Source organism: Engraulis encrasicolus, chromosome 22, assembly GCF_034702125.1.
Source record: "Engraulis encrasicolus isolate BLACKSEA-1 chromosome 22, IST_EnEncr_1.0, whole genome shotgun sequence".
Classification (NCBI taxonomy): Eukaryota; Metazoa; Chordata; class Actinopteri; order Clupeiformes; family Engraulidae; genus Engraulis; species Engraulis encrasicolus.
Genome location: NC_085878.1, coordinates 50,971,857 through 50,989,356, shown reverse-complemented (window position 1 = coordinate 50,989,356; position 17,500 = coordinate 50,971,857). Strand labels below are relative to the sequence as shown.

The window sequence follows — 17,500 nt, the reverse complement described above, 5'->3', positions numbered from 1 at the left end:
TGATGCACCCTAATGCACACATGTATGCACACATGTACTGTATGAATACACAAAATCAATAGGATGTTACAGTAGGCCTAAGTGCCATCCCTTAAAAGGAAAAAAACAGAACACCAGTCCAGAGACCTATGTAAGAGCACTAGAATTAAGCAGTCTAATGGCTTCAGGGTACAGGCTATTAGAAAGTCTTGTAGTTCGTGCCTGTAATGACCTGTATCTTCTGCCTGAGGGAAGCAGTTGGAACAGGTGGTAAGCAGGGTGGTGACAGTCTTGCAAGATGTTTTGCACTCTTCGTAGACAGCTAAAATTAAAATAAAATAAAATGAAATATAATAAAAAATAAAAGAACAAGGCCTGGCAGGTGAAAATACAACAAAACAGAGTAAAGATCAATGCAGGAAATAAGGTGAAAAAACAAATGAAAATATAAAAAACATTTTGATCTCTAAGACATATGTTGGCTATACTTAACATATGTATTAGCTATACTATGATGACAGAAAAAAAGGTTTCCTTTAAAGCGGCAAATGATTGGACCACAACAATGGCCAAGCACCTTTGTAGTCCACAGAACAGCAAAGTGTCTTCTCCCAGCACTTCATCAACCATTGCTGACAAGGAGAAATCACCAAAAAGGCATAAAAAAAACCCACGGCCACCATGCATTACCTGGAAAATGAAATTCCACTGAAATTCCATGACTGCTCAGTGAATGGCGTGTTATTTCTAAAAACGTTGTGTGGTTCACCATCCTACCACTCTGATAAACCCTACATGTGTTTGTCAGACAAACACGCACAAACAAACAAAGAAAAACACACATGTGAAATGGTGTTGGTGGTTGGCCACTCAGAGTTGTCAGGTCAAGTAACCTGTAAACCAGAGAGGAAACGACTTGGACTGAGTGAATATTAAGAGAGGTCAAATGACACACGCACACACGTATGCACGCACGCACACGCACACGCACACACAAACACACACACACACACGCACACGCACACACAAACACACACACACACACACACACACTGTGCACGTGCACACATAATCCTGCCAAAGAGTCCACCCAGGCCACACGCTACGAAAACACCAACCACAAAAACACACAAACACACCTTGCAACAACTCAGAGGTGCCTCTGGGAGGCAGGAGGTAAGGACGATTGTAAGATCACATAACTAACAGGGGACCCTTTGAGGCGATTAATATTATTTTAATACTATTCCCCTGCCCGGCTTTTAAAAATAAAATGTTACATTCTGTCAAAAAGCTTTTTTCCCGAACTATTTATCATCCATTATCATTCAACCGCCTACCTTTTTATGGAATGATACGCTCTGATTCTGTGTATGCTGAGTCAGACAATGATGAGCTGTTCTGTTGTGCAGGGGCCGGCCAACCAGGCAGTCAACCGGAGCGGCACTCGCAAGGGGGACTCACACCACTGTTAAACTCTGCCCCCCATCGTGAAAATTGCATTAGTGCTATTAACATTACACTATTGCAATACTAACATGATAGTAGCTTTTTTATCAGCAGCTACAGGCATTTTTTGTGTGTGTTTGTTGGGAGGGAGCGCAGGGGTGTTCGGAGGGAATATCGTCCGGGGCGCCAGTCATTGTAAGATCTCTGCTTATGTGAGCACTACCCTGCTTATCAGCCCCTAAGCAGGACTGATGGCCATGGTGAGGTGAACCAATTCAATTCAATTCAGTTTATTTGGATGTAATAATTAAAACCATAAATGTTTCCATTCCATGCACTGTGCCAGATTTAGCCTTAGGCTAGTTTGCATCTGTAGTCCCTGACATTAATTAAATATTAAATAATATACAATAGAATAATAAATTAAAGCAATCAAAAACAAATGAAAATACACATAAAAAACAATAAATAAATCACTCATATGGCCTGCCCCCTACAGGTGATGCAATATGAAATGTGTGAAAAGACGAAACCATGCATCAATACATGTTTATCCTACATGAATGAAGATGAACCTGGAAAACGGGATACATTTTTGTGATAAACTAGACTACCTCAGTATTTGGCAAACAAACATTAGGCCTACATTACACTGGGGCTAATAACCATTTTCTTGGCTATGAAGTGAATTTATTGGACTAGCTCTTTAAGGATGCTGTACATGGCACTAGTCACTTGGACTACCGGTACACATTTTTAAGCCATCGCTTATCTCAAGATTTTCAGGGAAGGTGTTTTCTTGAAGCTGAATCGGAACAGTTGACACCCGATTCAGCTTCAAGAAAACACCTTCCCTGAACCCCAAAGCAGAGGTTTGAAATCTTTAGATATGCAATGACTTAGAAATGTCTACCTGTAGTCCAAGCAGCCATTTGCATCCTTTGTATCCTTAACCTCAAGAGCTAGTTCAACAAATTCACTTCAGTAACACTCTAGTAATAGCAATGTGTGTCTGCCTGCTTTACAGAAAATGACAATTATCTTTTTGTCCCTGTATTTGCGTGGGTGCGCGTGTGCGTGTGTGTGTGCACGTTTCTGCATATACAGGCATCACAGCTGAGAATAGGGAGAGGGTCCATAGTCTTGCGTTGGAGTCGCGCTTTGAAAGAGGGGTGAGGAAGGCCGCCTTGCTGATGTACTGGAGACTCAACCCAGAGAGGAAGACCAACATCACCCCTGCAGAACTACTGGAGAACGCGACCCGCATGGACACACAAACAGGTATGCACACGCACACGCACACGCACACGCACACGCACACGCACACACACACACACACACACACCTGTGGCAGAACGAACCACTGGGGAACTCCACACACATGACACATAGACAGGCCAGCACACATCCAGACACAGACACACACACACACACACACACCCTACTACTACTACAACTGTTACTACTACACACACAAACACATGGACACACAGGCAGACAGTTACACATCTACTGCTGAGCTACAGATGCTCACTGAAAAGTTTCCAATTACTGCTTTCCAACTGTGTGTGTGAGCCTGTGTGGTGCTAAATGTGTGTATCTCCTCTCTTTTCTGTGTGTGTGTGTGAGCCTGTGTGGTGCTAAATGTGTGTGTCTCCTCTTTGCCGTGTGTGTGAGCCTGTGTGGTGCTAAATGTGTGTGTGTCTCTTCTCTTTGCTGTGTGTGTGAGCCAGCCTGTGTGCTAAATGTGTGTGTCTCTTCGGTTTTTGCCTGTAGATGGTCCTCCCCCGGGTCCGCTCTCCACGTCAGCTCTTAAACAGAGGAAAGTGCTGGAAGGCCTCATCTCCACTGAGCGTGAGTTTTTGTGTGTGTGTGTGTGTGTGTTTGCGTGTGTGCGCAGAGAGAGAGAGAGAGAGAGAGAGAGAGAGAGAGAGAGAGAGAGAGAGAGAGAGAGAGAGAGAGAGAGAGAGAGAGAGAGAGAGAGAGAGAGAGAGAGAGAGAGAGAGAGAGAGAGAGAGAGAGAGAGAGAGAGAAGAGAGAGAGAGAGAGAGAGAGAGAGAGAGAGAGAGAGAGAGGGAGAAAACCAGGTTTCCCACACAGTAATATGAGACGGAAGTTGGATGCATCACAGATAGCGATAAATGAACGTGACTGGGCATTACTAACGGTGCCGATGTCACTAAAATATTCTTGCCCACCAACCAAATGGATGCAAGTGTGTGTGTGTGCTGTGATAATTATAGGATATGACATTTATTAGAAAATGGTTGGTGGTGTGTGTCTAGCTGACATCCTGCTCTTATGAATTCGTTCCCCATAAGTCATAACTAAAATCACAAGATGACATAAGCAGCAGCATAATTAGCAGCAAGCTAAACGTGTGTGTGTGTGTGTGTGTGTGTGTGTGTGTGTGTGTGTGTGTGTGTGTGTGTGTGTGTGTGTGTGTGTGTGTGTGTGTGTGTGTGTGTGTGTGTGTGTGTGTGTGTGTGTGTGTGTGTGTGTGTGTGGTGTGTGTGGTGCGTGCGTGTGTGTGGTGTGTGTGGTGCGTGCGTGTGTGTGTGTGCATGTGTCTCTGTGTCTGTCTCTCTGTGTCTCTGTGTGTCTGTGTCTCTGTTTTTCTGTGTCTCTGTGTGTCTGTGTCTCTGTTTCTCTGTGTCTGTGTTTGTTGTGTCTCTGAGTGTGCGTGCATTTTTCCATTTCTTCTTAGGTTGAACAAAAATATCTTACAGAAAAAAAACAAAGCTCACTGGGGAGGGAAATGTTACCTCAGTAAATGACGTTCACAACTAGCAGTGAAATATTTGACTGGTATTTAGTGTAGTTAAACCACTGAATCACTAATAAAAAGGTGAATAAGGAATACTATTAAATACATAGTACATGTAGTTATCTTACTTATTGCACATTGGCACTAGTAAAATTGTATGGAGAACATACATTTTATACATTTGAAAATAAAAGATATACATTTTGATCTCCTGGTGGCTAATGATACTTAGGCTACCGTTACTAGAAGTTAGCGGCCATATCAGATTGTCAGTGCCATCGTAACTGATCTCCACTGGTCTTTTGGAAGAAGGCCTACAGCCTTGGCCATTAGACGGAAGATGAGAGTGAGATTAGCAGGCAGGGATTTTGGATCATTTTCATGGCTCCGTTTGTTTCGACACTTCCGTGTGCAAATGATATCATGTGCAGAGAGGCGAACTTAGAAATCCACTCGGCTAAATGCAGCGCTCTGGAGTTAGTGCTTTACTGTCCTGAATAGCACTATCTATTACCATACCAAACTGTTCCCCTCCACGCTTATGGGGATAGAAAAGAAACGGGGTGGGGGAAAAGGGGTCAGTTGTCCTCTGAGAAGGGGCGTCAGAATTGGTTCCCCATTACATAGTATTATGTATTGGGGGCTTTCAGATGATTTTGTCCCGGGCCCAGCCAAAGCTGTCAGCAGCCTTGCATGCATGACTAATGTTTTGACGCAGTGTGTCTTCTTCAGAGTTTTAGAGTGTTATCCACTGAGTTTTGAACAACTTTCGATGGTGCGTGTGTGCGTGTGTGCGTGTGTGTGTGTGTATGTGTGTGTGTGTGTTGCAGGTCCGTATGTGCAGGTGGAGGACTTTGTTGAGAACACTAAGCGCTATGCACTGGGCGTCGCCCCCTCGCCGGCATTAGATGGCGCTACAGGAGTGGATTACTACGACGATGACGATGAAGAACCTGTCAAGAACCCAGACGAGCTGCCCCTGCACCAGAAGGTACAGCACACACACACACACACACACACACACACACACACACACACACACACACACACACACACACACACACACACACACACACACACACACACACACACACACATTCAAGCCTACTTAGTCACATACAGTACAGACACTAAGAAATTAGCTTCCCAATTACAAACTCTCAAGATGGGACACCAGTCCTCCATGTTTTCACACACACACACACACACACACACACACACACACACACACACACACACACACACACACACACACACACAGTGAGAGACTGAGAAACGCATATCACTGATTCATTCTGTACTCTCTAGTGAGTTCTTTCACTGAGTTTACACCCTACACATTTTCACATATAAACTCACATGCACGCTCTCTTTCTCACACACACACACACACACACACACACACACACACACACACACACACACACACACACACACACACACACACACACACACACACACACACACACACACAAGCAGTGAGTTTACTCCCATCCCACACACATCAGTTAATCAGAACCACTTCCGCCTGCCTAGTTTCACCTCCTGTGGTAGGGGGGGGGGATAATCATCAAGTTCAAAATTTCAACACGCCCATTTGGGACATGATTAACACTATAAATACAAGAACTTTGACACCAAAAGTAACTCTGTATCTTGAAAATAACCCCCCACCCCTTGAAAATGAAAAAAAGAACCCAAAAGTGGCATTTTCTGCCCATTCCGCCTGGTATGCATAAGCTATTTTTACTGTTTGCTTATATACCGTTGCATAAATGCTTTCAAATCCATTTGATTTTTAATTAACACTATTAATAGAAGAAATGGTACACCTCAAGGTGACTCTGTATCTTAAAAATAACCCCCACCCCCTCTTTAAAATTAAAAAAGAACACAAAAACAGAGTTTTTAAGCTGTTCTGCCCTTTGTATGCATTCACTATGTATATACTTACAGTCTGCCAATATATATTGCAGGCTCTAGGCCCAATAAGAGGACATACAACATTGGTGAATTCAGGTAAATTGGGCGACTTTGGGCCATTCACTTGCAAAAAAGTGGCCCAATTGCCCTGAATTCTCCATACATGAAAATAGACATCAAAAGAAGGAGAGAGGGGGGAGAAATCTTGCATAAGCATGTACAAAATACCATCAGTCATGACAGTCTTAAGAGGCAGCCATTCCAATGCTTCCACATACATGATTGATATCTGACAGAGCTGCATCTGGGGCTTGTGAGAATCCTTATAATACAGTTTTGAGACAGCTTTCCAGACGACGAATGAACTTAAACATCAATTTCTTAAAGAGAGCCTGTGAAGTACTTAGTCCTGAGTCACAAATTATTTAACTAGCACTGCAACTTCTAGGGTTTTTCAGCAATATAGTCAAGCAATCATGTATACTAGGTTACTTCATTATGCTACTTGGAATTTACGCAGGTCTTTTTTGTAGCTGACCCATAATGGGACTGCATACATAGGAGTACAGTAAGGAAGTTTTACTTTCCACATCATCAGAACTAACTTACCTTACTAACATATTTGCTTGGACATGCAACACTCATCTCTGGCTATAGCATCATATCCCAACTGCTCAGTGATAATGTGCCCAAGATATTTTGTACTGCTTGATACACATATTGATTGCCCTGGCAGATAAAATGTTAGAACTTTATAATCTTCCTTGGCTTTATATATCAACACAGCACTATTTTTGCATTATACTGTACATCAAACTCAACCCCATGCTCAGAGCACACATTCAGGAGTTGCTGAAACCCAACAGTGCTGGGGGACATAAACCAGATCATCTGCATATATCAAATGGTTTAAAACAGTGTTTCCTATCAGACATGCTGTCTTACACCTCCCCAGTTGTTTGGAGAGGTTGTCCATGTATTGGTTGAACAAGGCTGGAGATAGGAGTCCCCTTTGTCTAACTCCATTGCCTACACAGAAAGGAGTAGATAGGATATTTCCACATTTCACCAGCATATGTTGATTCGCATACCAGTAAACCAGAATACGTATGATGCACCTGAAGCTTTTCCACAATTAGAGACAGACTTAAGGACTCAATTACCTGTAGAGCTGGCCTTATGCTGCCTGTAAAGGGGTGGGAAACTTTTTCATTCAAATTGCCACTTCGAATTGCTCCAAGGGCCGTAAAAGTCCTCCAAGGGCCGTAACTATGAACGCAAACCAGGATTTCCCCCTGCACTTAAGGCCTATATTGTAGCCACCTTTACAACAGACCCCACCTTCTCTAGGTCCCCTGAATATATCTGAATTGTGTTGCAAATGGAATTTCTAAGATTCCTTTACAAAATATGTCACAGTTCATATGAAGCTGCATAATATTGAAATTATGTTGGGGGCCGCATAAAACGGCCTCAAGACATAGGTTCCCCACCCCTGTTCTAGTATATGGCACTGTATATCCTTGTAGTATCCTTGTCAAAGACCTTATCAGATTCCCCAGCACTTTTCCAACGTCCAAACATAGTGTTGCCTACTTCAATCACAGCTGAGCTCGCCTCACTGATAGAAAATGGCTGTCTGCTTGGGGATTTCAATGGTTTGCTTGCAGTCAACCAGCAGCCACAATGTAATTTGCAAATGTACCTTATCACATTAGAACATTGCAACATCTGACAGGTGAACCAAAGTATTCTCTCAAGATATGTATATGTATCTTTAATGCTAAAAGGGGTAAAACAGGGCAAAAAACATGTCCGATTTAGTTTTTTGGGTGGGGTGGGGGGTTTATTTCATGATGGGTACCAACTTCCAATACAAAATATCTCTCAAATGACCCAATGCACCATCCCTGAAGTGGGCGTAATCATTTTCCAAAATTTTGATTTTTAGGCCATTTATCCCCCCCCCCCTACCTGTGGCTTTCTATTTCATGTAGTTTCTCATTCATTATTTTCACTCCCGCTTTACTCTCACTCTCTCTTTTATCTCCATCCCTCTCTCTAGCCCTCTCTCCATCTACTGTATCTCTCTGTGAATTCTTGTTTGCATATGAATGCCTACACAGTATTTGTTTGTTCTTCGTTCTACCCTTTCTACCCTTATTCATAATGGGTGGGAGAAAGGAATATACTATGAAAACAGTTCATTTTTACATCAGATACTGGATATAAACCATGTACTTTCTTTCTCCCTTTCTTTATGTTTGTCTGTCTGTCTGTCTGTCTATGTTTTTTCTATCTCTGTCCATCTTTCTTTCTTTCTTTCTTTCTGTCCATTTTTCTTTCTTTCTTCCCCTCTTTCTTCCTCCTTTTCCTTTGTGTCTTTTTTTCAATCTCTGTCCATCTTTCATTCTTTCTTTCTTTCTTTCTTTCTTTCTTTCTTTCTTTCTTTCTTTCTTTCTTTCTTCCTTTCTTTCTTTCTTTGTCTTTGTCTGTCTGTCTGTCTGTCTTTGTTTTTTTCTTTATCTGCCCATGTCTTTCTTTCTTTCTTTCTTTCTTTCTTTCTTTCTTTCTTTCTTTCTTTCTTTCTTTCTTTGTTCTCCTTGTCTTTTCTGTCCGCCCACCAGGTGCTGAAGTTCCCTCTGCATGCGGTGCTGGAGATCAAGGAGGTGCTGATTGACTGGGCCTCGCGGGCCGGCATGCAGTGGCTGAGCGCGCTGATCCCCACACACCACGTCAACGCCATGCTCTTCTTCTTCATCATCTCCAACCTGACGCTGGACTTCTTTCTTGTGGCCGTGCCGCTGGTGGTCTTCTACCTGGCCTTCGTCTCCATGGTCATCTGCACACTGCGCGTCTTCCAGGACAGGTCTTTACTGCACCACATTGTGTGTGCGTGTGCATGTGCGTGTGCGTGTGCGTGTGCTCATGCTCATGCTCGTGCGCGTGTGTGGGTATTCTCAATGTCTTATCTATAACTAACTGCACATTAGGGACTGGTCAAACGCTATTTCCAACTGTGCTATAGCCCTTGTTAAATAGATTTTTAACAATGAAGTCCACTTGACCTGTGTCTCAAATGGCTCAAATGTGTGCCACAGTGCACCATACACACTAAAACATAGTGCCCGAAGTGCACAAGTGCGCCATTTGGGACAAGGAATTTGACTTTAACTTTGATTTTAACTTTACTTTGACTGCAACATTGGAGACTGGTCAAATGCAAACGCCTGTGCTACAACCCTTGTTTGCATAGTTTTTTTTGACAAAAAGTTACACATTCGCCAGGATAACTGTGTGTGTGTGTGTGTGTGTGTGTGTGTGTGTGTGTGTGTGTGTGTGTGTGTGTGTGTGTGTGTGTGTGTGTGTGTGTGTGTGTGTGTGTGTGTGTGTGTGTGTGATGTGTGTGATGTGTCTTATCTATATGCTTAGCTTAACTGCACATTGGAGACAAATGTAATTTTTTTGTCTTCCACTTTGCCATTTGACAGCCGCGGGTGGGACAACTTCCGTGTGCTAACACAGCTGCTGACACGCTTCGAGCCGGCGCTGGACGTGGAGACGGCCGAGTCCAACTTCAGCTGGAGCCACCTGGAGCCGCTGCTCTACTTCCTGCTCTCCGCCCTCTTCCTGGTGCTCTCCTTCCCGTTGGCCGACGAGGCCTGGGTGCCCTGCTCGGAGCTGGCGGCCGTGGCTATCTTCTTCACGGTGAGCAGCTACCTGAGCCTGCAGCCCATCGCCCAGCCGCTAGCCCGGCACGCCCTATCGGCTCAGCTGGGCATCACTCTCTGCACGGCCTTCAACCAGCAGATCGGCGGTTGGCTGGGCACGGTCGTGGGCGGGACTTGGCTCAGCATCCAGCTGGGCGATTGGGCGGCGCTGAACGTGGGCGTGCCTTGCCTGTTTTACGGCTACCTGCTGGCCACGTGCTGGCGCATGGTGTCCCTGCGCGGCTACCGGGGCTTCTACTGCGTGCTGCTGCCCTACCTGCTGTGCTTCGTCTGGGCCGAGCTGGCCGGCACCCTGCTGGAGCACTCCTCGCCACTGGGGCTGATGCGCACCTGCGTGGGCTACCTGCTGTTCGTCTTCGCGCTACCTGTGCTGGCGCTGGGCGTGGTGGCGGCGGTGGCAGTGCAGCTGGCCCAGTGGTTCCTGGCGCTGGACGTGGCCAAGATGGTGGTGACGGCTAGCGTGTGCGTGCTGCCCGTGCTACTGCGCTGGTGGACGCGCTTCTCCGTCTCGCCGCTGGCCGTGCTGCGCTCACTGCGCCGGAGCAGCCTGGTCAAACTCATCCTGGTGTGGATCAGCGCCCTGCTGATGTTCTGCTGGCTCTACGTCTTCCGCAGCGAGGGCATGAAGGTCTACAACTCCACACTGAGCTGGCACGAGTACGGGGAGCTCTGCGGACCCAGGTGAGGGCGGCGCACACACACACACACTCACTCACACACACGAAGGTCTGTTGCCGATGGCGGTACAAATAAGCTCTACAGGTACATATGCCAACAGAGACACATTTAGGTTAGGTTAGTGAGATATACTGTAATAACAGTTTGCACAATGAGGAATATGTTCATAAATACATTACTCTAAATCACTCATACATGTGGGTGGTTGACGTTTAAGGCCGTAACACACTTAAAGGAGGAAACATATTACAATTCCTGAAAGAATGGGTGGAAAAATTGAAAAAAAATGGAGATGTCAGTGGTCCGTGGAATTCCGCCTAATTTTTGCCATTTTTGAGAAAATGTGTCCTGCGGTGTGACATCATTGGTGTGACATTTCTGTAAGATACAATACCTGTAAAATGATTAATATTTTGCACAAACATACCGCCAATGCTCTTTCTGCTATTGTTCCTTTAACCCCCACCCCCCACACACACTACTACCCACCCGCACCGCCAGAGCCGTTTATAGAGAGAGTCTGGCCAACTCGAATCATGGACGCCATTTTCGTTCCCCACGGCGAGGATTCTACAGTGTAACCCTATGGGCAGCATACCGTCAAAATCGCTGGATCTAAAATACAAATAAGGCTTCATAGACCATCAAACTTGGGTTGTAGTATTATCAAGATCCCAACATATGAAAACAAACGTTAACAAGTTCGTTCGTATAGAAGGGGTTTGCTTAAAAGAGGGTTTTGTCGGCATAGTTTTGATGTGCTCAGCAGTGCATTCAAGCGTTACCGAGTTGTTGTTGCCTAGGTACAGCCAACGTCAAAGTCGATATTTAAGTAATGTACAGAAATAATATTCACAACGATGGTCAAGTTCATGTACAGGGACCCTGGTGATACTTGCGCCAAAGTTTCACGTTGTGTCGAGATTTAGTAGTTTAAAAATAACGATGTGCTCAGCAGTGCATAATCGCGATTGCAGACAGTAGAACTGTAGGATGAGTCTGGATGCTCGTAGGTTGTGTCGGATAGCCTATTCATAGTATGAGACTGGACGTGAGTTTAAATCGCAGGGGGAAAGGACCTTATTAGCGCGACAGAAATAATAACTTGGTGGGCAAAGTTTTCACAGTAGGCCTATAACATAGTTACAGGTGGCAATTAAGATTTGACAAGCTAATTTCAAGACAGAAACCTAACTTCAAAAGTAATTGTTAACAAAAGTCGAAGGGGGAAAAAATACATTTACCTCACACACAACACGGAGAAATCTGCTGCTTTCCGGTTATTAATTCTGACCTTTATATTCCATAAAGGGGAGTTTATATCCATGCATGTCCCAAATCCTTCGTTTATGTCACGAGTTAAACGATGCTGTTTGTTTCTCCTGACCCGGCCCTGCACTACAGCCATATGCACAACAGTTTGTCATAATAATAATGTTATAATATTATAGTGAAGCGTTATTTTTTATATCTGATAATGCTCATTAATGGGAGCATGGGGAACGAAAATGGCGTCCATAAAACATGTGACCAGCCCAGAACCAATCAAAATAGCGGGATAGCTCGAACGTTCGACCCCATAGTTGGCCAGACTCTCTCTATATACGGCTCTGCCCACTGCCACCTTCACCCACACACGACGCCTATGCATCGTATAGGCAGACAACTGTGATTTCACTGCATGGTTTCACTGTTTACTTGTAATAATTTTTTGAATGTGACAAATAAATCTCCTGGTATCCTTATATCCTTGTATGATGCATGAAAAGTAAATAAGGATTGAGTAACACAATGCCTAAGCATGTCACACTACAGGACATGGTGTCACACCATAGGAAATTTACTGCATTGTGGCCCTTTTAATGCTTTTGCATTCGTGACTGACCTCCGAGCTCATTCAAACTTTATAATGATATTGTGTTTAACCTTAATATGTGTTTTCACTCATAAAAAAAATGTCCTTCCATAAGAGCAGTCACACCACGGGACACCATAAATTAACCTAAGCATTGTGTGACAGAAACACTGCAATATGCAGACATATTAAGAGGTTAAGTTAATAGTCACCTTAAACTTCCACACCACTCTCCAATAACTGAGGTATAACTGGTTAGGAGCCTGTCTTTAAGACCCTTGTAGTTGGCCTTGCAGCTGCCCGTCCACAAACCTGACCTGTGTCACGAAATTTAACTTGTAGTTAATATTCCTGTATTGAGTTTTTTTCACTTTCATATTTTTTAACTAAGGTTCATATTTATGCAATCATGCCAAATGCTTTATAAATCATTCAAAATGTTGTTTATATGTGGTTTATTTTATAGCTGTTTATATTCCAGTTTGTATTAATGTTACAGTCACACCACAGGACATTTGACATATAAACCTTTCCATAAATCTGAACAAAAATGTTTCTTCTCATCTAAGGCTAATATGAAACATGATGTACCACATGTTCTTTTCTTTTTTTACATTTGTTTTCAAGAGGAAAAATATCAATTTTGTAGGTTTTTAACTAATGTAAAACAGGGCGTCATGTCAACCACCCATAGATATTCAGACATGCACACAATAGCCATATACACAGACACGGCACAAACAACTACTCAGCCAGGTCCAGACTCTCTATTCTAAACACTAGCTGTGAGTGAGTGAGTGAGTGAGTGAGTGAGGTTAATGTAAAGTGGACCGTGGAGAACTCCTACAGGGTCTTGTGTGTGTTGACATTATTTTTTCCACATACTGTTGTACAATACTCCAGAGTCTGGAGCCCAGACTCTCCATTCTAAACACTTGGTGTGTGTGTGTGTGTGTGTGTGTGTGTGTGTGTGTGTGTGTGTGTGTGTGTGTGTGTGTGTGTGTGTGTGCGTCTCTCCATATCCTCAGGGCGTGGCGTGAGGGCAGCATGGCCCAGACGCAGGTGCTATGCAGCCACCTGGAGGGCCACCGCGTCACCTGGACGGGCCGCTTCCGCTATGTGCGCGTGACTGAGCTGGAGAACGGTGCGCAGGCGCTGGTCAACATGCTGCCGGGCCCCGTGGCCGACTGGCTGCGCTGTTTCTACGGCGACGAGTACCCGCCCTGCCAGGAGCCGCCGCCGCCTCGCCCCGTCCCTGCCGGCGCCCCTCCGCCCGACCCCCTGTGCCGCATCAAGCCCCTGGCCAAGCACCGCTGCCACCTCAAGCGCTACGACCGCCACAAGATGGAGGTGACGCTCGGCATGCCGCGCGGTGGTGGCAGCGGCGGCGATGGCAACAGTAACACCGCGCACGAGGACGATGCCACCAAAGACATAGTGCTGCGTGCCAGCGATGAGTTCCGCACGGTGCTGCTGGCCCTGCGCTCGGGCAGCCTGCTGGAGTTCAGCACGGTGCTGGAGGGCCGTCTAGGCAGCAAGTGGCCCGTGTTCGAGCTGAAGGCCCTGCGCTGCCTGAACTGTAACGGCACGCACCCGGCCGTGCCCGCTGGCAGGCAGATGAAGCTGGAGCAGGACTGGCGCTCCCGCCTGCGCCACGCGCTCGCCTTCGCCTTCCACTTCCTCTTTTACCCACTGCTATCCGTCCCCCCCGAGGCCGAAACCCACGTAGGTGCTGTGACCACTGAGCTGCAGGCGTAACTGTGTGTGCGTGCATTCCTGCATGCGTTTGTGTGTGTGTGTGTGTGCGTGTGTGTGTGTGTTCATGTGTGTGTGTGTGTGTGTGCGTGGGAGTGGTGTGGAGAGATCATTGCGAGGCTTGAATGATGTCTGAGCTGCAGGCTTCAGGCTTGGGAGTTGGGGTTAATACTGGGAGTCACGGGTGGGTCGGGGTGTTCTCGGAAGGGTACTGGAAATATGTATCCATTCACTAAAATTACCTGTCTGGTTGCAGGTAGTCAGTGTTAAAACAGTAAAAGTGTGCGTGTGCGTGTGCGTGTGCACGTGCGTGTGCGTGTGCGTGTGCGTGTGTGTGTGTGTGTGTGTGTGTGAGAGAAAGAGGTGGGGTGGGGGGGTACTTGCCACTTGTAATATGAAAATATTACATTTAAAGAAGAACTCAGAAAAGCAGCCTTAAAACTAAGTTAAGAATGTTTTTGTTTGTGTCAAGTCAGTGCCCCGATTCTACCAAAGGGTCCAAAGAGACCTCATGTCTGAGTCTGTGTCATGAAGGCAATTAACATCAAACAAATGTCAGTTCCTCTGTGTGTGTTTTTATGTCAATTAGACTTATTTAGTTTTATGTAGAGATTAGCTGGATGAAGTGAACACTGGCCTTGGGAAAGTTAAACATTATCCTTGTTCATTTGAGCTACAAACTTAACCCAGAAAGTTGTTAAACGGACTTTTACTGGAGGGTGTTTAAAATTGTGTATAGTAGTGTGGTGAAGTGTATCCCAATACCTTTTCATTAGAAAAGGTAAAACATTTCCCATCCATACAGAATACACACACACACACACACACACACACACACACACACACACAGCAGCTGGTCTGTTGATTATTACCACATAGACTGGTCCTATGATTTCATTGCACACTAATGACTGAAGTAGTCACACACACACACACACACACACACACTAAATAAGCTGATCGGTAATCCAATTTGTCAGCAACCGCCTGCAAAGGAGTTTACTGTAGCCAGCAGGCAGCAGACTATTATAAGTTCAATGGAAGTGTATAGATATTGCTTGGACATATAGTACATATATGTAGATGTAATGTAAATACAATCTGATACACTATCTGAATAATAAAAACAACCATAATGTAATATGGAGCTGTTTATGTGTCACTGGTGTTATCTAAAGTGTTACATTGGTCCTGAGCCACATATGGCCTCACACACTAAAGGACTCTTGTTGAAACAAATTTGTTAATCATTAATCATTATCCCCCTTGTAGCCTATTCATAGGGAAATGTTTATTATTATTATTATTATTATTATTATTATTATTATTATTATTATTATTATCATTAGGCCTACCTCCGCCACATAATGTGATTGAGCTTGCCTTCGTTGTCTTTGTTCATTACTGGGTGCACGGCTTAACTTACCACTAGAGGTCGCAAAATCTTTAATTATTTACCAGACATTGCCAACACAGTAGGAAACAAGGACTCGCCACTCACGGGACTTGGCAGTTAACCAGTTGATCAGACACCACGAAAGCTCAAAAGAAACGGTTGTTCTTCCCTACCTTTTTCACCAAGTCAATATTAGGCAGTGCTCTGCTCTGCTCCTTGATATTCATTTTCTCCTCATAAGGACGACTGGAATTCGCCAGAATTTAATCCACAATGCTTGGCATTTTGCATAGCTCTCTAGCTTTCTTGCAAGCTAGCCCTAACGAAAAGTAGGCAACCTCAACTTTTGAATTGGGAGATTAAAAAGGATAAGGACGTGCCACTATTAAGACTTTATTCGCAACACTAGGTTTACAAGAATATGTACACAAAACTGGAGTACACCGCAATGAATAGCTTCCCCACTTCCCCACACGACAAAACTTCTCAGTCAAATTAATAACATATCCGCATTTCGAAATGAAATCAACTACTGTAGCCTACTGACACGGGGTTCACCCAATCACAAGTCGGAGCTCCAGTCTCCGGTCCCTCCCCCCTCCTCTCTCTTCTCCATTCACTCCCAGTGAGGCTCAGTCTCAAAATTAAAAAAAATTCACGGCAATAGCCAATGACCGTTTAGCATTTTGCCATTGAAAAATCGTACAATCCCATATGCCATTGAAGTCCATTGAGACTCGACTCGCTTGCGTTGTCATGAGCGGAAAAAAAACTCGTGCGAGCCTCGGGATCTTATAACAGATTGGTTTCATCCATTGAGATATTTACTCTCAATGGTTTCATCTCTAAGTTGGGCACATGCATTTTCTATGGACCTGGGTCTGAAATAGCAATGTTATTAAGTTGTGTAAAGCATTAGTTTACATATTATTCTCCGTGATTTTGGACAGGAGGCGGCGCCTCCCTTGTACTCAAAGAGGAATCGCCTCTGCTACACATAATAGCCACTTTGCATTGCCCACACGTCATGTAGTGTTGCATGGCACCCCATATGTTACACATATGACATATCATTTATAACATATGACATAACCCAACCGTGGTGGGGTTGATGCCAGAGGGGAATGAGGAGGCCTACAGGGATGAGGTCCTGAAACTTTAGGATTGGTGGTGTGCATGCAACAACCTGTCCCTGGACATCTCCAAGACAAAGAAGCTCATCCTGAACTTCAGACGAAACAGAAATGCTCTTGCCCCTCAGTACATCCACAGCGAACGTGTGGATTCATTCAAATTCCTAGCTGTCCAATCTGTCCAATCAACAGATTGTAGGACAGGTTCTAAATGGCACAGATTGAAAATAGTTTACACAAAATTTGGACAAACTTGAGCAAGCCCATGGACAGAGATGGACTTATAGAGTCATGGTGGACTCAGAGCAGTATGTCTACGCCATGTTCGGGTGGAGGCATAATTACATCAAGTTCACAAACGGGTCCTTCAGAAGAGACTAAATTAGCCTGCCATTGTCTCTCCCTCTACATTGCGGTGACAAGGTTAGTCCTAGGTTGAATAATTGACATCAACATTGAGCGGGTAATGGCTGGTCTTAAAGGCATTCAGGATATTACCCTCCTGACTGCCTCCTTACGTCACAGTGTAGAGTGTCCTTGCCAACCTCATTAAAAGATGAATAGTTAAAGGTGCACTGTGTCATATTTTAGTAGTTTATTTCCAGAATTCTTGCTGCCCAAAATGTTAAATTTTTCATGAACACTTACCACCACCATCCTATTCTAAGTATTCATTACAACTGGGAAAATTGCACTCTTCATTGGCCTACAGGGGGGATCTTCTCCATGGCCTCCATTCTGAATTTCTAGAAATAGAAATTTTTAGCAGCAAAACTTACTGTACTTTGGTCATACTAGTAAATATTAGTGTATTGCTGAGTAAATATTCATGAA

The 17,500-nt window shown here is 44.5% G+C and overlaps 1 protein-coding gene across 1 annotated transcript in view; it reads left to right on the top strand.

Annotated features, from left to right (window-relative positions):
- Nucleotides 1–15,278, top strand: part of wfs1b (Wolfram syndrome 1b (wolframin)) — a 25,758-nt gene extending 10,480 nt beyond the window's left edge. Inside the window, exons 3-8 of the mRNA XM_063188612.1 lie at nucleotides 2,536–2,709; nucleotides 3,205–3,282; nucleotides 5,026–5,186; nucleotides 8,746–8,987; nucleotides 9,610–10,530; nucleotides 13,411–15,278. Coding sequence (XP_063044682.1) covers nucleotides 2,536–2,709; nucleotides 3,205–3,282; nucleotides 5,026–5,186; nucleotides 8,746–8,987; nucleotides 9,610–10,530; nucleotides 13,411–14,140 — 2,306 coding nt within the window. The 3' untranslated portion in view covers nucleotides 14,141–15,278. The remainder of the gene's footprint in view (nucleotides 1–2,535; nucleotides 2,710–3,204; nucleotides 3,283–5,025; nucleotides 5,187–8,745; nucleotides 8,988–9,609; nucleotides 10,531–13,410) is intronic.
- The last annotated feature ends 2,222 nt before the right edge of the window (nucleotides 15,279–17,500 follow it).